Source organism: Lepidothrix coronata, unplaced genomic scaffold (genome assembly GCF_001604755.1).
Source record: "Lepidothrix coronata isolate B3197 unplaced genomic scaffold, Lepidothrix_coronata-1.0 Scaffold154, whole genome shotgun sequence".
NCBI classification, from domain to species: domain Eukaryota; kingdom Metazoa; phylum Chordata; class Aves; order Passeriformes; family Pipridae; genus Lepidothrix; species Lepidothrix coronata.
This window is the reverse complement of record NW_016690334.1, coordinates 73,001-99,482: the sequence shown is the minus strand read 5'-3', so window position 1 is coordinate 99,482 and position 26,482 is coordinate 73,001. Positions and strand designations below refer to the sequence as shown.

Genomic DNA, 26,482 nt, shown 5'->3' with positions numbered 1-26,482 from the left:
TGTCTCCCTAGGCAACTACAGATTTGAGGGGAGACAAAAATTCTTGTATCCAGAACCACAAAGCAATGACTTGAGCTTGGATGTAGGAAAATGCCAGGGAAAGACACTGAACTAGCAGTTGAAGCAGAGGCGTTGGAGTCAGGTGCTCCAGGTTCTATTTTTGGCTTGGACCAGCCATTTCAGTTCTCTTTACTTTGGCTTCCCCTCTGCAAGATGGAAAATGAGGATGCCTACGGCTGCCTCCTGAGGCTGCATCATCTTGCTAAGGCCAGGGCTGTCAAATCTCATATTCTGGATGATGCTCAGTTGACCTCAGCTCCATTCTTCTCTGCTTTGCTGAGTGCATCCCCTTCACTTGCATCTCCCTTCTGCTTTCTGGGGCCCACACAGGGGCTATGGAGCAGAGTCACAGCAACAAATTTTGGGATGGCTGCTGGGTGGGACCCTCCTCTCTTTCTGCATGGCCTGGGGCCTTCCACTGTACTATTTGATGTGCAAAATCTCCTGGGCTGCCCCTTGGGTGATGTGGGGTGTCTGTAGAAGTAGTAAAGTACGCTGGGTTATGGCCCTTGTGAAAGCACTTCCACTTCAGGGATGCAGTTTCTGGGCACTGGCACTAGGCAGGTGGTGGAAGGTCCAGAGAAAGGAATGGAGCTGGGGAAGGGTCTGGAGCACAGTTCTGGTGGGGAGCTGCTGAGGGGAGCTAAAGGGGCTCAGCCTGGAGAAAAGGAGGCTCAGGGGGGACCTTTTTGCTCTCTGCAACTCTCTGACAGGAGGTTGGAGCCAGGGTGGGGTCAGGCTCTGCTCCCAGGGAAGGAGGAACAGGACAAGGGGAAATGGCCTCAAGTAGCACCAGGGGAGGTTTAGGTTGGATATTGGGAAAATTGCTTCACTGAAAGGCTTGTCCAGCCCTGGCACAGGCTGCCCAGGACAGTGGTGGAGTTCCCATCCCTGGAGGGGTTTAATAGACATGGGAATGTGGTGCTTGGGGACATGGGTCAGTGGTGGCCTTGGCAGTGCTGGGGGAGCAGTTGGAGTCGATGATCTCAGAGGGCTTTTCCAACCTAAACGGTTCTGTGGCCCTGCTCCACTTTATCTCCATGCAATATCAGCCCAGGCACGGCTCTGGGAAGCATCAGGAGGTGATGGGGGCCAAGTCATGATTATCACCACTCCCCGCCCTTCCTGGCTTTGAATGAACGAGTTTCCGAGGCTGCAGGTGCTTTCTCTTTGCTGCATTCCCCAATAAATCCCGGTAATTAGGGCTCTCTCCTTTTTTTTTTTTTTTCCAGGAAGCACCGCCAGCTCCTCCTGCCCTTCTTGCATCAATCAAACCCGCTACCACCCTAAATTCAGGTGTGCTTGGAGCGCTCCTCATTCCCAGCGCCGCGGCCGCAGCGAGCGAAAGGCGAACTTATCGTTATTATTTGGGGTTTTAAGGCAGGAGGAGCCTCCGCGCTGCCTTTCCACCCTCCCACCCGGTTCCGGGCGGCGCCGGGGCTCGGCAACCAGGAGGATTTCGGCGCGGGGCGGCCCCGGACCGGCCCCTTTGTTCGCGCGGGCCCGGCCGTGCGCCGGGAGGGACGGAGGGAGGGAGCGGCGGTGCCGGCCCCGCATCCTCCCCCGGCCCCGCATCCTCCCCCGGCCCCGCATCCTCCCCCGGCCCCGCCGCTCCGAGCCGCCGCCCAGCTCCCTCCTCCCGGCTCCCCGCTCCCTCCTCCCGGCTCCCCGCTCCCTCCTCCCGGCTCGGCCCCGCCGCGGCCGCGCAGGGAGTGGCAGGGCGGCCGCCGGGGCTGCATCGCGCGGTGGCACCGAGCCCCCCGCCCCGCTCCGGCGGGCAGCCCCAGGGTAAGGGGGACGGCGGGAGGGGCGAGCCCGCAACAAAGGGGGGATGAATGGAGAGGGTGCGGGAGGAGCGCGGGGGATGCGCCGCTCGGTACCGACGGGAGGCTCGGCCGCCGCACGCATTGTCCTTGGGGTGGGAAAGGCACGGAGCATCCTCAGCGGGCCGGCATCCCCGCTGCATCCCCGGCCGGGCAGCACCGGCACCCACCGGCGGCGGGAGGGGCTCGGGGGGTGCGCACCCATCCACCCACCCAGGCAGGGCGCGGGGTGGGCGCCCGGCGCTCCCGCGGGGTCCCGGCGCGGGGGGAGCGGCCTGATGCCGCGAAGATGGAGGTGAGAGTGGGTGTCAGCATCCGCGGCTCGGTGCCGAGCGAGTTCTGGGTCTGAAACGGGAGGAGAATTGCCTTTTGTCTGTGGGAAGCTGGGCTGCGTGCTGGGCTCGGTGTCCTCGCTGGGTTTTTCCTATTTAGCGATCGAGATATCGACATTAACTACGTCCTGCAGGATCTGATGTGGGGTTTTGTCTGTTACAAGGAGATGCGCTTCCGAGGAAGGCCCAGGTCGGGCTGCTGGCGTTGGCACAGCGCTCAGGTTGTGAGCAGAGGGAGCAGGGGTCTGCCCCTCGCATCTCCTGACACAAACCAGCAAAGGGTCTGTTTGGGGCAGCATCCAGGGATGCAGGCAGAGGCACAAGTTGTTATCTGCACGGTATCCAGGCAGGCTGCAGTGGCGTTTCCAAAGTGCTGCGAGACAAAGCACTGTGTCAGCACCGAGTGTTATTTGCTGCTCTGTTGAGCATCAGTCTCACAGGCCTGGAAACCTTGTCTCAGAAACTCATGGTGCTGGAATGGATGTCAAGTTTCACCAGCCCATCCCTTACTGCTTGGCTGGAAGTGTTTCCTCGAGGGTGACTTGCGACTCGAGAACTGGTCTGTGTGTGAACAGAGATATGTTTGGGGTGCCTGGCCAGGCTTGTTGGCCTTAGCCTCTGCCCAGCTGCCTGCTAGCAGCATTCCTCTCCCCAGTGGTGCTCCAAGAGAGCCCCTCTAACCAGCACAGATCCCTCCTTGCTGGGGTGGTGATGCTTTAAACGTGGTGCAGCTGCCTGATCTTAAAGTTGGGTCCGAGATCTGGCATTTTAAGAAATTACCTGCCTGCTGTTACAGCCTGCCAGGGATTAGGAAGGAGGGGGACTGCATCAAACAGCTGTGCTCTCAAGAAACTTGTCACTGCCTGCCAGAAATCCCTGGGAGTACAGGACTTCAAAGGCTCAGCTCTGAGACACGGCACAAGCGGAAACAGCACCAGCCATGGCAGGGAGAGGCTGTGCTGGAGCCTGTCTGTCATCTCAGCAACACACGTGTGGGGCTGCCTTCAGCTGGGGGAAAACCTGTGTGTCCCAGGAGATGCTCTTAGGATGGGTGTGGATGTGGGATTATCTGCTGAGGCCAAGGGTTGGTATGTGCCCCTCTAGCCTTGGAGGTTGCTGTAGTTTACTCCAGCAAGTAGCAGTTCCTGGCGTTTCTTTCTCCCCATTTGCGCTTTTGCTCTGGCAAAAGAAAAGATGAAGAGCTCAAAAGGGGGGGTTTTCAGGTGCCAAGGGATGTGGCTGTGTAACTGTACACATGCCAGTTTTGGTGTTACTGGTGGGTTAAAATAGGTCAGGGCACAGATTCCACCTCCTGATTGAGGTTGTTGGTTTTATTTATCCAAATGCTGCCCCTGTCCATGAAACTCGAGAAAATTAATGTGTTGTTTTTTTTTTTATTTTATTTTGGAGAGGGATGTCTTAATTCTAGTGAGGACAAGAGACAATGTATAAAGCAAGTTCCATCCCCCAGGTATGTGGTGTTGCTACCACTTTTCAGAGTGTACACAGTGCATGGCAAGGTTTGGATACTTTTAAAGCTCTGGGAAAGCCCAGGCCTGGGTAGCCAGACCTGACTGACTTGTTGCTAACCTACATCAGACTCTGATGTGCACTTATGTATAGGGATATCTATTGTTATTTATAGAGAGATCTGTTTTTTCATAAATATCTTTTACAATTACCTTGTGACCTGTTTTTCCCTCCACCTCCTAAGAAGCCTGAGCATAAGAATCACCCAGAAAGTCACTGACGTGGAGTCAGAAAGCATTTTTTTTTTCTGCTGCTCTATTGCTGAGTTGAACAGTCTACAGTGTCTGGCTGTTGTTCTTTTATCACTGTTCTTGTGAAATTTATGGTCGAATTCAGGTCTTGTTAGGCAGGGGGAGAGCACCTTGGCTGATAGCACTGGTGATGTCTGCCCCCAGCAAGCCTTGGGCTTTGTTTTGCTGATCAGTTTTCTAAATCAACCGCATTAAGTTGCTGAATAAAGCTGAACTTTCCAAGGTCACTCCAGAAGCCAAGATTAGAGAAAGGAACTGGGCTTGTTCTTCCAGAGTCCTGCTCTAATCCTGCCTTCTCCCTGTGTCTGTCCTTCTTGTCTCCGTGGCTGACACTGTCAGGCACACAGAACTCTCAGAGCATCACTGTACCAAGTCTTTCTGCAGTACCACCGTGATCTCGAGCCTTTCTCCTGCCCTGCTGAGAGCACCCTGTGTGCTGTGTTTGTCTCTTGTGCTTTCTGATGCTAAACAGGATGAAGCAAATTCACTTTCCTCATAGCTGGATTTAATTTCTTACTCTTATGTGATTGTGCTGCAGCTCTTGCTGTGGAAAAATTACTTCACTGCATGTGACTGAGTCTGGCACCTTAAACTGATACTTTCTGCTGTTCCTGAAAAAAAAAAAATCCCGTTGAAACCTCCTTTAAATAAAACCCATAACAAACCCACAGTATTTCTGCATCAGTTATTTTTTTGAAACCATTCCTGTGTAGTGGTACAATTTTTATTACTCCATTCTAAATGAGTGAAACTGTGTCTGTAAAACAGCCGTGCTTGATTCAGATGGAGCATAAGCAAAGATGTGTGAAGAAAGACAACCAAGCTTTGTGTTTTGCTGTCACAGTTTCAATTTTTTTTTACTTCAGAAGGATGGAATAAAACATGATGCTGACTTGAATTGGCACTGAAATTAAGCTGTAGTTTCCTTTCAGTGATTTCTTTTTATTGAGCTAATGTTTACCCACCTGCATAGTTGTAGAGATACGTGGCACAGACTGGTGAAATTCCATGTTGTGGGTTCTGAGCCAGCCGTGAAGTCTCCATCTCCCCATCCCTGTCTGCTGAAGCACAAAGGGAATCTGAGCTTTGTTTGGTTTATTTTGAGAGTTAATGTTCTAAACTGTGCTGTTGACTCCCTTCATAACTCTGTTTGTGCCTGGGAAAGCCAAATGATTATTTTTGAAAATATTTATACTCTGTATCTATAAAGTAAACACTTCAGAAGGCCTCTCCATGGCCTTTGGTGGGTTGGATATTCAGGGACAGAACGGTGCCGTCTCTGCCACTGTTTTTTCAATGATCTTGGTGAAAATTTTTTCCTTCTCTGTATCTTTTTTCTCCAGGTACAAAACAGGTGTTGCAGCTCTGAGCTCCTTTGAGGCTTGTGAATGAAATGCTCTGGGGATATTGGATATGTGGATCTTGGAACTTTTAAGTCCCTTTTTGGTGCTTTTAAATCCCCCTCCTGTGCTTTCACACACGCTTCCTTTAAAAAGTTGTTGCAAATAAAATTGCATTGCATGTGCCAGAGCTATTGGTCCAAATTAATTCTATTTTATTTTAGTGAATAACTAGTAAAGAACCTGTGGATGGATATTGGTAATACTGGAAGGGCTTCACAGAAACTTCAAGAAATCATCTGATCCATCTGTCTGTTCCTGGTTAGGTCTGTCTTCATCTCTGTCATTCAAGACAGAGGTTTGAAGGTTTTTATTTATTTTTTAAAGCACAATGAAGGGATGAGGGATTTTGTGCAGCCACTCTGGGCAGTCTGGCTCAGTTTGAACCCTTGCTGTGCTGTGTGTCTTCCCCTTTGTTTTGTCGCTGTCATTGTCACTTTGTGTCTCTGCCTGTTTCTGTACAAAGGACAAGCACAAAGGTGTTTCACTGACAAAAAAAACCAGCACAATTTCTTTTGCAGCACATCCTCCAGAGGGGCAGAGGAGGCTCCCAGCCTGAGGCACCAGCTTCTGGCATAGTGACTGACAAAGGCTTCCTCTGGCTGGTCTGTTCTTTCTCTTCCTTTGGCATATTCCTCCCCTCTTTATCTGTTGCATCATGCTCTGAAAACTTCTGTGGCCTCTAATTAGTGCTGGAAACTTTTCAGTGGTCCTGACAGGCACAAAAAGCAGCTGCCCGTTGAAACAAACAGCACTTTCCCATCCCTTGCAAACGCTCCCACTCACGACCTGCAAGTGCCTCCCCCGGGTGCAGGGACTGTCCTGGCTGGGGAACAAACCTCCCTAGAAAAAGAGGCCTCTCCACTTATGTGTTTAATGGGCTTTTTAGCCTCATATTTGGCTGTCAAACATCGTGTGCTGTGCTACCTCAGTGGCTCCTGTCAGCATGAAGCCTGCCCTGGTGATTAAAGCCTCCTCCTTGGCTATATTTAGCATTTAGCTATTTGTTTTATAACTGAAATCCTTACTATGCAAACTGGAGCAGGTCACTCTGCAACCTTGAATAATAAGTGGCTTTTTCTTTTTTTTTCCTCTGGACTTTCGTTTCCCAGCTGGTAAGTTTGGCATGTTTAGCTGATGACCAATCCACCAGCCATCCCTAATGGAGATTTAGTGATGGACAACATGGCATGAAAAGGCAGGCTTGTGTGAAATGTGCTGCTGAGGCAGAGGAAGAGGATGTTTTGCCTTTCACTGTTCATCTTTTATGTGCCTGTTTATGTAGGCCTTTACTGGGGTCTATGAAGGAGCTTTTTGAACTTCCTAAATCTCATCTATAGTAAAACTTTGTTTATATGTATTTGTATATTTATAGATATTTCTAGTAAACGAAACTGGCAATAGCAATGCCTCCTGCAAGCTTAATCTTGATGTCTCTGAAGCATCTGCAAGCATTTTTCACCTTTTTATCTCAATCCCCCCAGAGCACATTGGCTAAATGCTGGGAAGGTGTCAGAGCCCTTCCAGCATGCTGACGTGGAAATGTCAAAGTCAAATGGTGCTTTTGGATGCTCACATGGTTCAGGTTTATGGAGTGCTATGCTCTTAGGGTGCCAGCAGTATTGATTGTCAGGGTTAGAAGTGACAACTTGGTTTTTGCTTCTCCTTTTTACGGTTGAAACAAGTCCAGTTTGTGTTAGAGATGTTGTGCCAGTGATGTACTCAGGCTGCTGCCTGTAATCCTGCTAGATGAGGTTATATCTTGATCTCTTACAAAATCCTGATTGTGGTTTTGCCTGCATTAGTGGTATAGAAGCAGCCTGTTTCTGTGAGAAGTGAAGGAGCAGCCAGGGACAGGGGGGACTCTGTAAAGCTCCCCAGGCTCGTGCAGTGCTGTGGTGCTCCAGGAGTGTGGTGGGCTGACTGATCCATCTGTCCTGCCTACCTGCTTGCAGCCTGGGTTCACCCATCAGCATCACTCATCTCCAGAGATATGACAGGTTAAATGCTGGGTTTTAGCACTGATCCATCTATCCAGACCCTTTCCTTTTGGCTGCTGCATCCCTACATCACACGCTGCTCTGCGTGTGCTTCCCGAGGGCGCGGCACTGTGTGGACAGAGGTGCTGACTGAAGCCAGGCTGTGGAGCAGCACAGCTCTTGCAGGGTCTCTGCTGCTGTGGGAGGAGGCTGGGATGGACAGCCTGGCCCAGGTGTGACAGCCTCTCCTGCTCCTGCCAGCCCAACAGGTCGTGCTGGAGTGGGCATGTTCTGTCTCCACACCCGCTGTGCAATCAGTGTAGGATGGGGTTTTGTTTTCTTGCTCCCTGTGAACTGCAGTCCCCAGCCTCTGGTGTAACACAGCAGGGAGCCATCCTGTGGTGCTGGTGTGGCTTAGTGCCCAGAGGCTTTGAGCTGGGATCTTGCCTCTCTCCATGTGGTGCAATCCAAAGTTAATGTTGGCTCCTGCAAGGCAGAGTGTGAGTTGTGGGAAAAAGCGTGAGGCAGGAGGGGATAACGCAACACTGTTGACAGTTAAGATCCAGTTTGATATAACTTGCCAAAATTATCATGACTTTGGTCACTGGTGGGGATGTGATTTGATTAGGAGGCGTGTTCCTTCTTGTACTGTAAGGTTTGTGAGCTATCCAAACTCCTGGCTGCAGGTGGAGTTGCAGGTGGTATATTAGGGAACTCCACGATTAACACACACTGGCTGTGTGGATGTGCCGGTGTGAGTGAGGTCTGGGGAGGTGGCAGTGTTTGTAGAGAGGCTGAGGTAGCCCAGAGGTTGCTGCTTATGTGGGAGGCTCAGTGCAGGCTGGTGAATCAGCAGGGAGGAGCAGGAGGGTGCTCCAGGGAACAACCCCACCAGTTGTAGCAGCAGGAAGCAGTGGATGTTTGTGTGGGGTTTACCCAGAGCCTTGCTGGTCTGGAGGGAGGGTGGGTTTGCTCCTCTGTAGCATCTTGGGTTTGGTGACCTCAGATCTTTCTGTGGGGACCAGTGGTGTGACCTCCTGGTGTGCCACCCCTCTGTTCACAGATTGGTACTGTCATTATCCCTCTTTTTGTGGCAAGGAGATTCATGACCACTGTGCAAGAAGGAAGGAGGAGTCCTGGCTGTCAGTGCTGTGTCTCAACTGTGAGATGATCAGAGGTTGGATTAGATGACCTTTAAAGGTCCCTTCCAACCCAGCTCTTCTGTGATGCTATATTTCCTTTTTAGCTTCCCTCCTGTTGTATCTTAGCAGCCAGAGTGTGAAGGTGGGTTAGTTATTCTTTAAACTTTTGGAACAGTTGCTTTGTTTGAAGGAATAAGGTGAAATTAGCTCATTGTGTTTGGAACAGAGCTTTTTCCGGGCTTGGTGAGGCATCACCTGGGGATGCAGCATGAATTTTGGGTTGCCCATGTCTAAAATGAACTAAATTCAAGTGATGGAGGTTTAGAGAAGGTCAACTGAGAGGACCCAGGAAATGGTGAGTTTTGTATCTCAGGAGAGCACTGCTTGTTCAGAATGGCACAGTGAGGGCAGAGAAAGGGCAGAGCTGTCTCCTGGGGGTTGGGCACAATGGGAGGGTGTCAGAGTTGTGCAAAGGGCAGAGTGGGTACATGGGCAGAAGGTTGGCTTGGATAAATCTGGACTGGCAAGTGGTGGGGGGTTCCCGGGCAGTGGAGCTCTGCTGAGCTGCAGGAATGAAACCTCTTGTGTGGTGGTTTCATAACTAATGGCAAGGGGCTGCAGCAGGGGCAGGGTTGGGATTCCTGCCCTGCATCCCTGCCTGAAGTTTCAGGAGCTTGTGGAGAGGCAGGGTCAGTGTTCCCCTGGTGTGACACTGTTTGCATTGGGGTGGTTCTGAGGGGGTTCCTGTGCTGGTGTTACACCTGCAGTGTCAGTGGGTCACAGCAAAGCTTCTCTCTGCTTCCTGCTGGGATTGCATTAACGTGGTGCCTTTTCCTGGTGCACTTGGGGCTGTGTGCAGACACTGGGCAGCATTAATGGAGTGCAGTGAGGGCTTCAGGGGCAAGCCCAGTGTGTCCTGAGGTGTTTTCTATTACACCAGAAACGTGTTGTGTTCTACTCCTGTTTTCTTTGCTTTTAACCAAATCATCTGCTCGTTTAAAGCTGCACAACTGCACTGCCACCAGACAGGCTGTCATAACACTGAAAAGGAAAACAAAGTTCCTAGTTTAAAAAAAAATTAAATGTGTATGGAAAGAGAAGAAACTCTCAAGACCAGTTCTTTCCTATTTTCAGCTCTTTATTGCTCCAGCCTTTCAGTTACAGTCCACAACCAAGGCTGGCCTGCAGAGAAGTCTTCATTGCAGGTGCAGGTTGTAAAAAAGGGGGAAAAAATCAGGACAGAAGGGACCTGGCTCTTTTTGGGTTTTGTCATAACCAAACTCCAGGGCAGAGGTTAGGTTATAGAAGTGCACGAATCAAAATCTATATGTTAACCTGAGCTCCAGGGAATAACAGGTTAAGTGACAGGGTGAACTTTAGTGCTACACTAAATCAAGCAGTGAAAAGCTGGGAAATTCCAAAAGCACAGATCCTTCTGCAGCTCTGCACAGCGTGTGTAGCATGGCTGGGTTGTTGTACAGCTCATATTTAATTAAAGAAATTGTTTCTCCAGTAGTGAAATACCAACCTATTATAATGGAATATGTTTGTCATGTATCACTGTGTTTCCTGCACTCTGCCTGCTCTCCTCATGTTTCTCTCCCAGATGCTGTTTTTGACAAATAAGATTTTCTGTGATTAGGAAACTTGGATTTTATCAAAGCTCCGTGAATTGTAGAGAAACTGCTCGTGGAGTTGAGTGGCCACTGAATCAAGTGTGAATTGACCTGGAGGACAGCAGCTGTGAAACCTCTGTGTACATTCTGTTCCCTTTCCATGTGAGCCTGCAATTTTGGAGTCATGCCTCTATATTTCCCTGCAGGGACACTGTCCCCTGCCCCCCAGGGCTTAACTCCAGGGACCAGGAATTCATCCCCAGGATTTTTTCCCACAAATTAGAGATAGTTTTTTTTTCTGCAAGGAGTGCAGAATTGTTGCTATCTGCTCTGTCAGCCTTCAGCAGGCATTTTGCCAGCATGGGGAGCACGAGCTCATCAGCGAGCCCATAATTACTCCCCAGTTTCTGTGATGACTTCCTTGAATGCACTTTGAGTTTTTTCCACCCACTTTGCCTCAGGATTTGCATTGTGGTTTTTAGAGTGCAGTATGATGGTTTTGCACGTTCTTCACTCAAAAGCCCTTGCTTTAGAAGTAAATCACAGGATGTTTAGTCTATTATAGAGGTTAGAACTGGTTTAGGAAATACCTGAGCTTTTAAATAAAAGGCCTCTAGGCTTTCCCTTGCCCTTCTATGCTAATTACTACAAAATTTGAGTGAGAAAGAAGACTAAACACAGGCTTTTCTAGAGGTTAACAACCTTTCAGTCTTGTTAGGGAAACTATGTAGTAAAACCAGAGCTTTAGGGCTGAAAACCTGTGTGAGTCCAACTGCAAGAGAGAGAAAAAACCTGATGGCTGACAGAGGGTACCAGAATTCCCTGGTTTTCCCTGGGTGTAGCTGAAGGCAGTATGCTCCTTTCTTTCATTCCCTCTATGGGAGAAGGAAAGGTTTTCTTGGGAGAGGAGTCTGACCTTAATTAAAAATGAGCGTCTCTTATTTCCTCTATACTTCAATTAAGTGCAAGGATTTACTCCTAATCTGCCACGTGCCTCAGAAATGGGTTTCTGGTGGCTTGTGGGAAGGAGGAACTAATCAGAGAAGTGAGAAGGCAATGGTACAATTAGTGTGGATCAGATGGAGCATCTGAAGGAATTAACAGATAAAATTGCCTTTTCTTCTCAGCATAATCTCTGTCTCTGTTAGCAAAGCTGTAGTTTGGCGTTATCAGATCCTGTCTCTGATCGGATTCATTTCCTGTCCCTTTCACACAAGATTGAGTGTTTCGAGTCTGGCCTTTGGATTTGGATTTCAAAGCAAAACTCTGTTCTTAAAATCCCTAACCAGTCTTCAGAGCGTGGCCAGTGTTTGGTCCTGGGCCATCAGATCTTCACCTGCCCTTGCCCCTGGCATGGAACTCTTGGCAGTGATGTATTGACTCCAGGAGATGAGGCTTTACAGCCTGAAAATCTCATATCCATGGGTATGGGGAGGGTGCAGAAAAGCTTGGAAACATGGAGCGGTTGCAACCAAATGCTCAGAAACAAGAAATGAAATAACTTTACATAACTTTTTCTAAAAAAAGAGATCGGTATCTTTAGGCCAGGAGAGGTTTTATTACGTAAGGCCTAATAAAGGACTGCCAGAGTTGGCACTGAAAGCTTTTTGCCTTTATTCTCTGTGCTTATTGAGGTGAGTGCAGAGCTCCTCCAGCGATCAGTGGACCAGATTCTTCTCCAGCAGTTTGTTTCCAGGGAGATGTTGAGCTTCAGATACTGCTTTCAACATTTACAGTGCCTGATGCTGAAGGGTTTTCAGACAGGGAGCAGGGGTTGTTCTCAGGCTGTGCTAAGGTAGTTTCCTTCTTGTCCAGAGTCCCAGAGGTTCTTGAGTGACAGAGGTCAGGGCACCAAACCCAGAAGCCTCTTGCAGGCTCTGTACTTTCTGAAATGCAGTCAGAACATGGGTAGGGAATTAAACTCCTGCTGTTGTGTCTCACTCTCCTGAGCAGGCAAGCAAAGGGTGTGTCAAAAGCAAAGTGCTGTTGGAGGCTGTGTGGCAGCACGAGGGGTTGTTCCTCTTCCCTGTGGAGGATGGGGATGTGCCTTGCAGGTGTAAAATGCACTTTGCATTACTCCATGTGGAGTTGCTGTTGTTGCACTGTTGGAGCAGCTGCACACAGAATTTTTTCCAAGCTGTGTGTTTGCCCAGAGACTCTTGCATTAATCAGTCACTCAACCATTAACTTATGATAGCCCTGAAAAAGGCTGAAACTCTGCTTGCAGATGTGCTGCCATGGGGCTGCATCCCAAACCCTGGTGTTCCTCATCCGTAGCATGAACATAAGTAAAGGTGGAATAGTGTTTTAAATAATGGCACAAGCAATTGCTTCTCAAAAGGTTATCTTAGGTGGGAATAGGGGAAAACAGAAATACTTTATTGTGCAAACCTTTCCCTATCCAAATAATTGTCTTTGAAGTCATTGATTATTTGCATCAGTCAAGATTGTTTAAAAAAAAAAAGTGTTTATTGGTTCTCTGCAGTGTTTTTGTTTGTCATTAACCTTTTGGACAAAGTGATAACCTTGATTTCCTTCAGTCTGATAATTAAATACTGTTCTTTACCTTTTTTTTAATGGGCTCTGTCCTAGAAAGTTGTGTGCTGACTGAAAACTTCAGATTTAATTCCTTACATGTGGCTTTCCAGATTTAGAAAATTAGAACCCTAAATTTTGGTACTCGCTTTTTTTGTTGTATATTTAAGAACTAAGGACTCCCTTCCCCACAAACTACTGTGCAGACCTAACTGTTACAGCAGTGTTCAGATGCAGCTGGTTGGAATTCCACTTGGGTCTGCTCTCAGAGCGAAATCCCTGTGCCTTGCCGGGGATGTCGGGTTGGGTAAACACTTCTTACACGGAGATCCAGCCAGAAGGAAGCACCAGGCACAGGATGGGATTCAGGCCAACTCAATCTGGTGTCTGGAAACCTGTTCCTGTGTCTTGCAGTTGTTGCACTCAGTGTGTGTGGGTGAACAGATCCTTATTTTGTGTAGACCCACGGGGGCTTTGCTCTGGGGAGCGTGCTGGGTCTGGGAGTCTGCTCTGTTGCTTATGCCCATCTTGAATGGGATGTTTTCCACGTGGCAAGCAAATATTTGTGTGCCTCGTTGAGGGTAGGGAGGGATGGATGAAGCAGAGCAACTTGCAGATAAATAATATTGCCAAGACTGACAAAGGCTTCTCCTTCCAACCCCTGGTTTGTGTTATTTCTCTATCACATTTATGAAATAATTGACTCTAAGCACCTCCTGTTGTTTCTCAGTTTTTATGTGTGCTGCTCTAATGCAATTATCTGTTATGCTAGCCAGGAATATCCTGATATATTGCTCCTGGTAAAAAGGTATTTTTTGGCTGTACATCTGTGCTTAGTTAAGAACTGTTCCCCTTTTTGAATCTGAGCCCAGGTGACTCAGATTTAGCTGTTCCCTTTTCTGATGGAAAGATGGAGAACAGAATATTTTGGTCATCTGAAGCAGGCTTTCATATTGTGCATTCCTGGGATGCTTTTCTTGGTTGTGGGAACAGACAGAACCATTCATCCCAGTATGAAAAGACCGCGGGAAGAATCCAGCGGAGATCTAGAAAATCCTTGTCATCTGTGTTATCTTGGAAGAGGAAGAAAAACAAAACAAGCAGAGCTGGTGGCCCCAGAGCATCCACAGGAGCAGACGGGGTTTTCTTTACAGTGTGTCTGGAGAAAGTCACATTTCCTTGAAGTTCCACGGGAAGGCAAAGCTTTCAGCTTGTGCAGGTGATATGGGGAGCGGGGAAGAGAAATGGCTCGTGTTTCTTACACCACAGATTTGCCTGCATTCACCTCTACTGCTGGAAACAGATATTTTTTTTTTTTCCAGAAGGGCTGGAAACAGATTTTTTTTTTTTCTTCCAGAAGGGCTGGAAACAGATTTATTATTTTTTTTTTTTCAGAAGGGCTCTGCTAATAGAGCCTGTTGGGAAGCCGAGGGCTCGGTACGGGAGCTCAGGGCACGTTGTCATCTCTAATGGAGCAGGGCAGTGCCCTGTGGAGATGCTGGCCTGTGTCCCAGGCCAGGGATATTTCTGCAGCACAGAAGTTGCATCACTCGGTCGGGAGCTAATGTGGGACTTGGATGGCTCAGGCAGTGTTGCTCTGGGTGGTGAAGATGACCTGATGGTGTCATTTGGAAGAGCTCCGTGCTCAGCATTCAGAGCTTCCTAAAAACCTGCTCTAATGTTTTTATGTTGAAGTGGGGGAGAAACTAGTGACAGGGGAGGAGTATCTGTCCCTAGCAGCAGGCATAGATTTCTTAAAAATGAGTGTCTGGGATGTTTTGAATCTGTGTCTTGCTGACATATTGCACTTAGAGTAAAATTTACTGAAGTTCATCCTCATTTCCCTGTGTGACGATGAGCGTGCAGGCGTGTGCTGAGTCAGCCATCCCTGACTCCTTGCTCTGGTCACTCTGCAGCTCGTGGAGGTGACAATGACACTTTAGGAGGGTGAGTTTGCCCCTGCCAGACCTCCCTGTGAGCTGACATGCGCTGGGCACAGCTGGGCAGGGGATCTGCCTGGTGGTGCTTGAGGAGTTTTTGAATCTGTTGTGTGTGACCCCGGTGAGTGTGGCCATGAACTGGTTGTGGTGGTCGTATTTCAGGTTAAAAGCAGCTGCCTGTTCTGAGGGGAGCATAATTAGCAGCCTGTGGAGTTCATTTGTCCATTACTGTGTTGAAAGCAAATCTGTTTATGTTAAGGTTTCTGGCAGAAATCTTTATGCAGTGGGAATGCACTTCCTCTTGTCTCTCTCCCCCTGCATAAAAATATCCATTTGTCCTGAGAAGAAGCAGAATATCACAATATCCTGTGACTGGTGTGGGCAGCTGATCTTCAGTGGATAATGAGTAGTGGAGGGAAAATGAACTGAAGTTTCCTGTCTCCTCATAGATGGGCAGCAAAATCGAGGAAGGAACACACTAAATTCAGTGCTCCCTAAAGTTTGTGGTTCTGACTGCAAAGTTAAGAATTCAGAGACTCCCTCTAATAGCGGCCTGAAAAACTGTAAAATCTTTTTATTCTGACATCCTTCCGTGCTTAAATTCTTCTCAGCTACTGTTTTATGTTTTCCCTGTGTCTTTTTACCCTCCCATCCTCATTCCTGCATGTGGATCCAACCAGCCATCTGGAAGCACCAGCATCCCCAGGTTACTTAATCCCGAGTGCAGCATCAAACCTTGTAACCAGAAGGCGGGACCAGCTGATGAGATGAGTAAATCCAGGAGTAAGGGCATGTTGTGAAGAGGGCAAACCTTCATGTTGAAGGTGAGGAAGATGGGGCGAGAGCTCTTGGCAGAGCACAACCCCTGCCAGCAGAAGTGCTGCAAATCAAGTTGCTCTGTAAAATCAAAGCCAGCCCTGGGCAAAATGTGTTGTATGAGATGGAGTGGGTGGGAGATGTCATACCTGATGCCTTGACAGATAGGAGGAACCCAGCTGATTAATGTTTCTCACCTCCAGATTCGGTTCCTTGTCTCCCTATTTTATGCTAAACAGAGCTGGAAGCTGCAGCCTCCTGTCCAGCTCTGACAGCATCTGCTCCTCGCTGGCTCTGTCACAGGAAGGCTGTTTTCTCTCTTCCTTAACAAGAACTGCTTGCTCTTGTCCGTTATTGCTGCTGCTGGTGATGTGATCTGAGCATCCCTCTTGTCATAACCAGCCTGACTTCTGTGTAAGGTCAAGGTCTGCAGGTGTCTGAGGCCAGCCCAGGTGCTGAACACCTTTGTGGGGGACATGGGGAAGAGACAGGGCTCGATCCCTTGGGTTTTCATTCAGGCTCCCTCTCTGCTGATCCCTCCTTTCTTTGTCTCTCTAACTCGGTGTGGGATGACTGACTCTTACTGCTGAAACACTTGGGTGTCTCAGATATTTGTCAGCCCTCGGGAATACGGTTTTGGAATTCTCCTTGTGGTTTTCCCTCCTCTGTGTCTGCCTGCAGCTCTCCCTGGAGCCCTGCCAGCCCTGGGTTCGCTCTGACCCAGCCTGTGTTGAAATCCTTACTCATGCCTCAATCACTTCCTGTCCTGTCATTGCAATTCCCCCTTTGCAGCATCTGTAAATCTTTCCTGCGTTGATTCTCAGGGGTGCTGCCTGCAGCAGGCTGTCTCCTTCCTTGGCCTGGAAGCAGGTGTGGGTATCCCCAGTTTCTGGCTGGTCCTTGGTTTGCTCTCCTTGCAATCCCCTTTGCTGTTAGGTCTGTGCTGTCCCTGGCTTGCTCTGGTGCCACCTTCTTCCCTCCCCATCCCAGACTGCTGTCTCCCAGCCTCAGCTTCCTTTTGGCTGATAGACTCAATTTTTTGATTGTTTTTCTTTATCCATTAGGAATGTTTTTGACTTTTTTTTTAAGCAACTTAGTCACTTCCTCTATTTTTCTTTTCTCATAAAACTTTGCTTGAGAAGTTGTGTGCTTGCTGATGCAATATCCTTGCAGGGAATTTGGAGGTTTTATTCCATTTGCCTACTGGGAAGAGAATGACATAGGGAAGGATTGTGACTTCACTAATGAGTAGTTGGTAGCCACGCTTAAGTTTCAGAAAGTTTTTTTTTGCAGTCTTATTGTAAATGCATAGGATCAGATGTCCTCTTTATGTGACAAGGGAAGGAGCTGAAAGCCCCATTTTTGGACACTGGCCTCATCCTTCCTCCCCCTGCCAGTTTGGAGAGGCTGCCCTGAAGAGGGTGAAACTGGGGACTGTGCACCAAAGGTTTGGTGCTGAGGGTTGGTGGTGCCTTTGGTCAGGGCTCTGAGGCTTTGCTGATGCCTGAACTGAGACTTTAGAACTTAAAACCAGTCAACAATTTCCATCACTCAGCTGCCATACTGAAGCTAAATTCTTGTTTGATGGTTCTGGGAGGTTTCAGCTTTGGCCCAGGACTCCCCAGGACTCTGAGACTGACAAAAAAGAATGTAACATGAAGATGGGAGATGAGGGAAATGATCACCCTTGCTTTACAGGATAAGAAATGAAAGATGCTGCCTCTCCTGGGGCTGTGAGGAGGGAGCTGGGCACTGCTTTCTGGGAGCCTGTTCCATGTTCTCCTACTCATTCTCCACCTGATGTCTTTGTGCTCTTCTCTCCCAGGTGTGTGACGATGGAAGAAGAGGTCCACCAGCGAGCAGCCTGAACAGGGACATCAGGACAGCTCTCTGAGACACTGGGACACAGGAGACAGCAAACATGCTGAAGCCAAGTGGACTTAAAATCCCTGGCAGGGCTGGGAAGCACTCCAGCCCCGTGGGACGGACATCAGGGACCACCACAGCTCCAGTCACCACTGGCTCAAAAGAAGGTAAGGGCTCCATCTGGCAGGGGCACGAGCTGACCCAGGTGATTGCCTGGCTTAAAGGCCTAGTGGTGCCAGTTTTCAGTAGGATATGAAATTCCCAATCTGTACATAGATTGATGCATCAAAACAAGCCTAATAGGGTGAGTAAGTGTCCTCCCTCACAGGTAATGCACAAAACAGGCAGGTTGTGGAGTGGGTGGGAAGAGACAGATGGATGCTCTGGTGTTTGGGGCTGACAGAGGTGCTACCTGCTCTCTTGCTCTCACTTTGCATGTGTGTACCTGTACAGACACTGACACTGAAGAGCTGGGAATTAGGCAGATCCATGACCTTAAACACTGTCCTGTAGCCATTGCTCCTGGCCTGTGATGATGTAGGAGTAAGAACCAGGCACTTAAGGTGATTTGCCCTGTGCTGATTACCTCAAATTAGTGCCTTTGTTTAAAGGAAATCATTCAAAGCCCGGGAATTTGAATAATGATTTACCTCCACCTACATACACACCCTTGCTGTCATTCAGTGTGTACATAAGCTACACAGACTGCCATTAGCAGTATAATTAACACTTCAATAACAGTTGAGGTGTGTTTTGCTTAGGAGTCATTTTTCTGGCTTATTGACTGCTGCTTTTTTTTTTTATTATTACATATAATTTAGTAAATATTCGAGATGCAAGTTTTGTAGTTGTGTTTTTTGTTTCACTTTGTTAAAAAAGGCTTTCCCCTTCCTTCTGGAGAGGCACATCAGGATGATGTACATCCTATCAATGCTTGTACTTTCAGTATATTACACTTTCATTTGAGAATGTCACTGGTTGCTTCTTGAGATCTGTCAGCCTCTTGTCCCACAATAATTCAGGCCACTGCCCACATGCCTGGTTACTTTGCTATATGTTTCAGTCCAAAAAATATATAGCATTTAACAGAATCAGGAAAGCCTTGTACCTGTCAGACAGTATGTTTATTATTATTGATTAAAATTGCCTTTACTATACTCTGACAAATTAGTCAGTGATAATGATGCTGCAAAATGAGGGTCACCAGACGATGCTGTCTCTTGTCAGAGTAATGCAGAAGTCTTAGATTATTAAAACAAAACAAAAAACCCCATCTCTGAGGTTTCTCTTTTGCTTGGGCACAGTGGGATGGTGGTTTAGGCACAACCTTTGCCCAGGATATTCACACAGACCCCACTTGCTGCTGAGCAACTGGCTCTGTTCCATCATTACACATCAGGGGCTCTGCTTTGCTCATGGATTCCTTCAGCTGAGCTTTCTCTCAGTGACCAGCAGTGTTTGTATCATCTTTCCCACTGTGTAAATTCTTTCCCTAAACAGCATTGTAGAAGCCACAGCTCTATCTTGGTTTTTTGCACATCTGCAAGGTCTTGTTTGAGGGGCCAGTCGCTGCATGAGGCCGTGGGCTGAATTCCAGGTCCTTTGGTGTGATACAGCATTGTGGGGAGTGGAGTGACACTGCTGTTCCTCAGCTGAGGACTTGGCCCTAGATGTGGAGATAAAATTTTTAATTGCACTTTGCTGTGTTTGAGTGGGTTTTGATATCAGAGCCTAATTTGTTAATTTTATATGCAAATCGAAGATACCGAAGTGTCCTTATATCTTTGCTAGAGGGAAGCGCAAATTGACAAAGGAAAAGTTTTTTACAGGTTTGGCTGTGTATTTTAGTTATTCCTCAGACCCCGAATTTCTGAATTTTCCCCTTGTTTCTCCTAGCTGTGATTGAGACATGAACTTGAACTCCAGTGAAGTTCAAGTTTACTGAACTTCTGTTTATCTGCCCGTTGTGAATCTCTCAAGGTGCTTCGTGCCGGATTTATAATTGCAGTGTGGGGAGGAGCTGCTTTCAGTTGCTTTATCACTTAAAAAGAGAAAATGAGGGGAAAAGACCTGCCTTCCCCTTGGAGGCTCTGCAGAGGTGTCTCAGCAGAAGCAGTTGGGGTGTGTGTCGTGGTATGAAAGGGTCAGTCAGCAGCGGGGTCGAGCAGCCCTTGCGCTGAATGCGGCGCCTGTTCACTGGTGCTCCTTTGTGCCTTGTTCAGCTCCAGCCATCTGTCACCCAGAGATGTGCAGCAAAGCCAGCCCCACGTGGGCAGAGGCTGCACCAAACCGAGTCTGGCCCTTGCCTGAGAAGTTTTAAGTGAGCTTTTTTCCTGGAAAAAAAGCGGGCATGGAGAAGGGGTGAAGTCTCATGACGGTGGGTTGGTGCTGTGCGACAGCTCTGCTGCTGCTCCTCTGCCTCTCAGGATGGTGCAGGAGGGTTTTGGGAGTTGTGGAGCTGCTGGAGCAATCACAGCACTGAGCCATTCCTGCCTGGAAGGTGAGAACAGAGCACAATGGGGCTGTTTACCCAGCGTGGGCTGGGCGAATAGCTATGATTGGGCTTGTAGTGTCAGCTCTGACATCTTCTTGCTCTGTACTGCTGTGTCTGTGCCTGGCCTGTACCTGCTCTTCCTCCTGCAAATCTCTCCAAAGGCCTGCCCAGCCCTGTGCTGCCTCCTTCTCCTCTCCTTTCCAATGTTAATCTGAAGTGGTGAGCATCCCAAAATTTGCATCCCAAAATCCTGTTGATGGTGCCTCTCTCTGAGAGCAGCAGCATCTGTGCTGGCTGTGGGTCCTGGCTGCAGCACTGTCATGGTATTCAGCCACTGGCAGGGAAAAAACTCCAAGAGAAAATACTGTTTTTCTGTCAAAGTGGTTTAATTCTGTTCCAGAGCCAAGTATCCACATCACTGAAACCACAGCAGGCACTGACGTCAACTTTGGGGATGCCTGCAGCCAAAGGATCTGGTGATAGATGGCCATGGAGACTGGATTTCATTACCTTTCCTGGGATTAATCAGATCTGGGCCACAGGAGGGTGATGGAGCTCTGCCCCATCCTCACTCTTCTGCCTCACTAACCTGCATCCCCCAGCCTCTGCCCTCTGAGTGCATCAGTGCTGCCAATCCAGAGTCCTGCTGATAACTCAGCTGTACCAAGAGCAGGTCCCTCTGTGCCAGCTGAGGGCTGTCAGGTCCTGCACTGTGCACCAACTGCTGTCCCCAGTGTCAGGGCACTGGAGCCTCCCTAATGGCAGGAACAATAACAGAGGTGGAGAGGCTGAACACAATTTCCTTTTGTGTGTTTAATGTGAATACTGCAAAGGGCTTTTTCTTCCCTCTTCTGTCACTGTCCAGGAGAGTGCCTTCATGTGATGTATTGGGTGCCTGCTGGGATGGGAAGATCCTCTAAAGGTACTAGATTTTGTATGAGGTCTTAAAAGTTGCATGAAGGAGCCTGTGTGTTTGGGAAGCCCTGCAGAAACCACGAGCTCTGTGTTGTCTTTGAATGTTTGCATGAGCTCTGTGCCCTGTGTCTGTGCACCAAGAGTGCTTCCTGGGAGGCTGACAGGGTTTTCCTGACTCCACAAAAATCCAGTACACCCACATCCCCCTAAGCTCCTGTGTTGCCTCTGCACTTACCTGCCTCTTGCCAGAAAAGCCAAAAGAGACTTTCTTTTTCTTAGGCATCTGGTGAAGCACCTGAGCCCTGCAGCTTGATGGATGAAAACCAGTGATGTTTGGGTTACAAAATACAGAGCTGCAACACTGATCTCTGTGAATTTGCCACCTTGGGGGAGGACAGAAATCTCAAAAGCTCGAAGTGTAGTTGCAAAAGAAAACCACAAATCTAACAAAGTACAGAATTAAACTACAGCAATGTACAGTCTGTTGCCTCTGAGCTGTCCCTTGTCTCTAGGAGCCTGGGGCTGGCTCAGAAAGACCCCAAATCGAGGTTATATCTTCCAGATTGAGAGTTGAAAGAAGGTGTTTGTTCTCCAGTTGTACCTGAGAGTTGTCAGAGCCATTAGATGAAAATGGATTTTGAAAAGCTTCACTCTTTCATCCTCCTCCCTTCACATAAGCTGATCAGTCTTGTCTGCAAAAGGGCAAGTAGAGGTACTTTCCTTTATTCTTACTCTGGAATACACAAAGCTGCTTGATTTCTTCTTTCTCTTTTCCCCAGCCCTCTGTTCATATTCTTTTGTGGAAAGTAAAGTGCCTCTTGTCCATCTCTCATCCCTCCTCCTTTCCCAGACATGGAGATGTACCCTCTTAAACATTTCCATGTTCTCTTGACAGCTCACATCTTGTGTACCAGAAGAAGGATTGATGCAGGTGTGAAAAGTGTGATGCATGTCTGTAGAATTTCACAATTCATGGCTCTAGGTTTCTGTGTAGACCAAATATGCTGCAATCACACCAAGCCAGCTTCTCACACCTGCTATATCAGAGTTTTATTTCCTGAAAACACGTTCAGAGCCCCTTCAGCTCATGGAGTGTCCTCTGGACTTTATACTAGAGTGGAGAGTTGTTGTGTCTCCTACCTGAGCTGGTGCTTTCACAGACCCATGAGGAATAAGGGCTTTTGTGATGCTACTCTGGGTTAGGTGTGTTGGCTTGTGGTGTGTGGAGGTTTTTTTTTTTCATGAAGGAATGCTGAAATGTCAGTGAGGAACTGGCACCTGACAGGGACTCCTGGAGCACATTAACCTCGAGTGGTGTCCATGCTGGCTGTCCCACTCCTTTCTCTCCCATAAAGCTGGAACAATGGAAAACTGAGCTCCGCTGCTTTGTGGTAACTGTTTTCCTTAATCAGACAGAAAATTCATCTCTGGCTGCCTCAGGAGAGGGTTTCCCACAAATGTGCTGGCTTATTTCCCGTGCTTCAAGTGAAGAAAGTCACTGCTCTCAACCCCATGTGCAAGAGAGGTTTCTGTGCTAAAGGTGTGGGGCACTGGTGAAGGGCTCACTGTAACATTTGGATTTCTTGTCGCTACAAAGCCCCTATATCTTGGTTTCTTTTCCACCCTCCTCCTGGAAAAGCTTGCTTTTCCCTGGAGTTGCAAGATGGAGAGAGAATGGAAGCTGTGATGAATGAGCCCACACAGCCCTCCCAGCTGGTGGAACAGGTGAAAGCTGCTGGGAAGGGAAGTGTTCACATTTCAGAGTGGGTTTTATCTGCTCAGAGCAGCATTAGAGTAACATGGTTGGAGGAGAAATTTGCCTTTCATACTTCATTTGGCTGTCAGCTGGCTCTGGGTTTCATTTGTGGTTCTTAAATCTCTTGTTCAGTTAAAGAATTCTGGCCAAAGGGAGAGGAAAGTAGGAATATTTGTATTTGCAGATGGAGCTGGGCAACACTGAGACTTCAGTGCTGGAGGCAAAAAAGCCCAAACTTATTAAATTTTCTGTGAGACCTAAATGCATCCAGTCAGAATCCAGCCTAGATCTTGGATTTTACAGATGGATCCTGTCTTTCTGAATGGGCAAGTGCAAGTATCTGTAATGTGGATTTCATATTTAGCCACGGCTAAGAGTATCAGAACTGTTCTTCAGCAGCTGCCTAGTTTTATTGCCAAAAACTATGCTTTGGTAGCTAAACTATACAGCATTGCTGGGAGCCTGGGAATGCCTTCTCACTTTCACATAAGTATAAATGTATTATTTTTGATAAAGAATAAATGCACAGAACTAGGGCTATTTGCTGGCATAACGTCTGCCTCTGCAAACACTGTGTTGCTTTTGTGCACTAAAAATGAGAGTGAAGCAGACTGGAACACTCCCAGGGCCATTAAAGAGCAGGGGATGACTGGCTCCATAGGGTAATTAAACTAAATATGCTGTAATGAGGGTTTGATAAGCCTGAGCTGTGCTGGGTCGTAGTTGTGGTTGGTTTCTGGGTGCTGAAGGCTGAGACTGGTCCGTCCTGGGGGGGCAGTTCCTGCTGTGCCCAAGGGTGGAGTTTGGACAAGGGGTTTAACTTTGTTTTCTGATTTGTTTTCTAGCAATGTGATTATTTTCCAAAGGCTGATTCTAGTTTGAGACTCAGCAATTCTGTGTGGCCCAAGTGTCTTTGCACATGTCCAGGCCCTGTCATCAATGAGCTGAACCTGCCTCAGTTCTGCTGGAGGAGCCTAAATCTCACCACCACCTTAGCTCTCCTGCAGGACCAGTGCCTTGCTCTTGCCTTTCCCAGTGGGAAATCTTCATTCCTTTTCATTTACCTGTCACACAATTACCACTGACATCTTGGTGAACTAACTAACAACAGTTGTTTGCCCCTCGAGTTTGTCAGGATGTTGTTGATGTAAACTGGCTGGATGCACAGCAGTAAGAAGCAATTTCTGTTGCCTCGAGAATTATTTTGCAGTAAAACAGAGGGAGGGAAGGTGTCCTTGATGAGGAGTTTGTGCCTCAGTAATAAGGGAGAACTTAGGGAGGTTATTCTCAGGTTTGGTGGTGTCTTAACACAGGCTGTTTTTATAAAGGTGCAAGACAGTGCTGAGGCTATCTGGTTTTGTATCAGTCTATTAATTCTATCTCCTAAATAAACATAAAAGGCACGAAACTACTGTTTTGTCTGAAACAAAAGAAATGGGATTGTAGTGTCCAGAGCAGCTGATTGACTGGCACAGACACAGGGAGCTAATTCTTAGCTATTCAAAGGCTTTGTGACTCTTGATTAATATTAAGTTGGGGTGTTGTGTCCTGGTGAATTGAGAGAGAAGGCCCCACGTCCTGGGACCAGAGGCTGCTATTATTTCTAGCAAACACTTGGTTTTGCTGTTTTGCATCTGGCCTCGTGGAGCAGTCGGTGTTGTCAGCTCCCATCTGAGCTCTGTCCTCAATTAAATCCACGCTCAGGGCTGAATGGATATTCCTGGAGTCGGATTAGTGATCCTGCTGGAAATGCGTCATCGGTGTCGGTGAAGTTTGATCGGGTCTTGCTTTATGTTAATGGGTCTGTGTACACAGCACCTCAGTTCCCTGGGGAATGGGGGGGCTGAGGTGCCAACGAGAGTGTTTGAAGATCAAATGCCTCTATTACAGTATCAGCAGATTATCTCTCCTTTAGTAGCAGGAGCTCCAGTACCCAGGTAAACACAGGCAGTCAATGTTTGAGGAGTTATCAGGTATCTGAATGAAAACAAGAGTGTTTTCAAGGGCTGAACAGGGAAAACTGCAAACAAGGGTTGCTGGTTTGCTAATCCAGGCGTGATGCGCAGCTGGAATGGAGAGGTGAGGCTGGGAGGGGATCACAGAGGCTGGAAGTCAGTGGAGGGGTGGGAACTTTGACAGCCGCTGGAGCAGCTCTGCTGAGGGATCTTTGGAGCCTGGGAATGTCCATCCATCGTTGCTGTGGGGTGACTGAAGTGCCCTGTGTGTAGGTCACGTCCCTCCATACAAATCCACTTGCTTGTGGACACTTGCTCTAGTGAGACCTGTGTTTGCCTCTAATCCCCTCTGCGTGTCCTACGCCAAATGTCTTCTGGCATCCTTGTGGACAAAACGTTTGACTCTTTGCACAGAGCTTGTATTCAGCTCACACATCCCTTTCATGAGCCCCTCTGCTTGCCATCCTGCAGTCTGAGATAAGTTTTGTACCAGGTTTTGTGGAGGTGGTGGTTCCCCCACCCCTTCTGGTTCCCCTCCTGAAGGGAGGGAGGACCTTTGGCAGCATCCCCTTCCCGAGAAGTGATTTGATGCATTCCAAGCAATATAAAAGGGTATTGAATCAATCTTGATTTAATCAGCTTTACAGGTGACATCTAGAGACAACTGGGAGTCTGATTTTAATTGTCTTAATCATTAGATGCTCTTAGAAGGATTTGATACAGCTAATCCTTAACATTCAGCACACTCATTGTGGAACAAGGCGCGAGCACGCACCGAAGGCATATGGAGGTCAGACACCCTCCTGGTCCCTCTGTCTGTAGCTCCTCACAGAACAGCAGGGAAAGAAAATCTGCTTCCCACAGATGTTCAGCTTACGGGGGTTGGAATATAATGAACTGGATCCTATTCAGCTGGGCTGGTGCAAGTGCAGCACCATCGGGGTGGTTGTGGTTACGCCCATCAGGGCGAGGAGGCAGCTCCGGGGTGGGATCTGCTCCTGCACGTTCTGCCATCAATGGAGCTAATCCTGCAAGAGCAGATTAATCATTAGAAGCCTGAGCCAATATTCATTGAAATAAATGAAAAGATTTCCTTTGGCATAGGTGGATTTGGGAGGAGAGTCGACAGGATTACAGTGGGCAGACTATTGCCACATAGTAATGGCTGTAGGTTAGAATTAACCATCACACACTGACCCTGCATGTGAACATCCTCCTTGCAAGCCATCAAAGAGGTGAATTGGCCTCCAGAAAAGCCTTAAAATGTTTAGAGTACAGATGTTTTTCTCTGTTTATTTTGGATTCAGTAGGATATTTACTTTTTAATGAAGGCGCTAAAATGTAAGTAAATATCCTGTTCCCATAAAAGAAATTGATTTCTATGCAGGAGTGAGGTCTGTAAGAAAACACTGTATCACAATACTCAATGTAAAATTATAATAAGAGTTGTCAAAATTGGGCTGTCTGTGTCTTCAGCAGCTCCATTCAGAACACAGTTGATGGTCTCTCTGCTACAAAGTGTGACTGTTTGGCAGTGCTGTTTTCCAGCACAGTAAATGTGTGTCCTGTGTGCTACATCTGGGTTGTGGACGGACCAGAGGGTGCAGCAGAGCACTTCACTCCATGCCTTGTTTGCAAAATTCTTTGTGAGAAAGGAAATGTTTGTGCATGGGGATTTTAAATGGTCCCAGAGGAAGGCAGTGATGAACTTGGCCACGAGTACCTCTTAAAAACAGAACCTACACCAAGAATTGAGGAGTTAATTTGTGTGATCTAGCACACTGTCAGTGCTGTAATTGCAAGGCAGGGTTATGCAGGAGTTAATTCTGCTACAGGAGTAGGAGTGTTCCCAAGCTGCTCCAGGAATTCCTCCCAAGCAGGAGCTGTAAGTTGTTCTCACTTTCTGCAATTATAAGCCTGCCATGTGCATATGAAACCTCTCTGTGAATGCTTCACCACCTCCTGTGAAGCCTGAGGCTGTGAGAAAGGTCAGTATTATCCACGTTTTACACACAAGACAACTTAGAAAAGTAGGTCTTGCCCATGTCATCCTGTGAGTCAGAGGTGAAAGT

At 47.9% G+C, this 26,482-nt stretch overlaps 1 protein-coding gene across 4 annotated transcripts in view; it reads left to right on the top strand.

Annotated features, from left to right (window-relative positions):
• The first annotated feature begins 1,758 nt into the window (after positions 1-1,758).
• The window catches only part of CLIP2 (CAP-Gly domain containing linker protein 2), a 75,067-nt gene continuing 50,343 nt past the window's right edge, over positions 1,759-26,482 (top strand). For 2 of the 4 annotated variants that reach the window (XM_017828952.1, XM_017828950.1), the window contains exons 1-3: positions 1,759-1,848; positions 17,250-17,457; positions 20,650-20,706. In XM_017828952.1, coding sequence (XP_017684441.1) covers positions 17,346-17,457; positions 20,650-20,706 — 169 coding nt within the window. In that variant the 5' untranslated portion in view covers positions 1,759-1,848; positions 17,250-17,345. The remainder of the gene's footprint in view (positions 1,849-17,249; positions 17,458-20,649; positions 20,707-26,482) is intronic. The other 2 variants (XM_017828953.1, XM_017828951.1) reach the window with 1 other exon arrangement.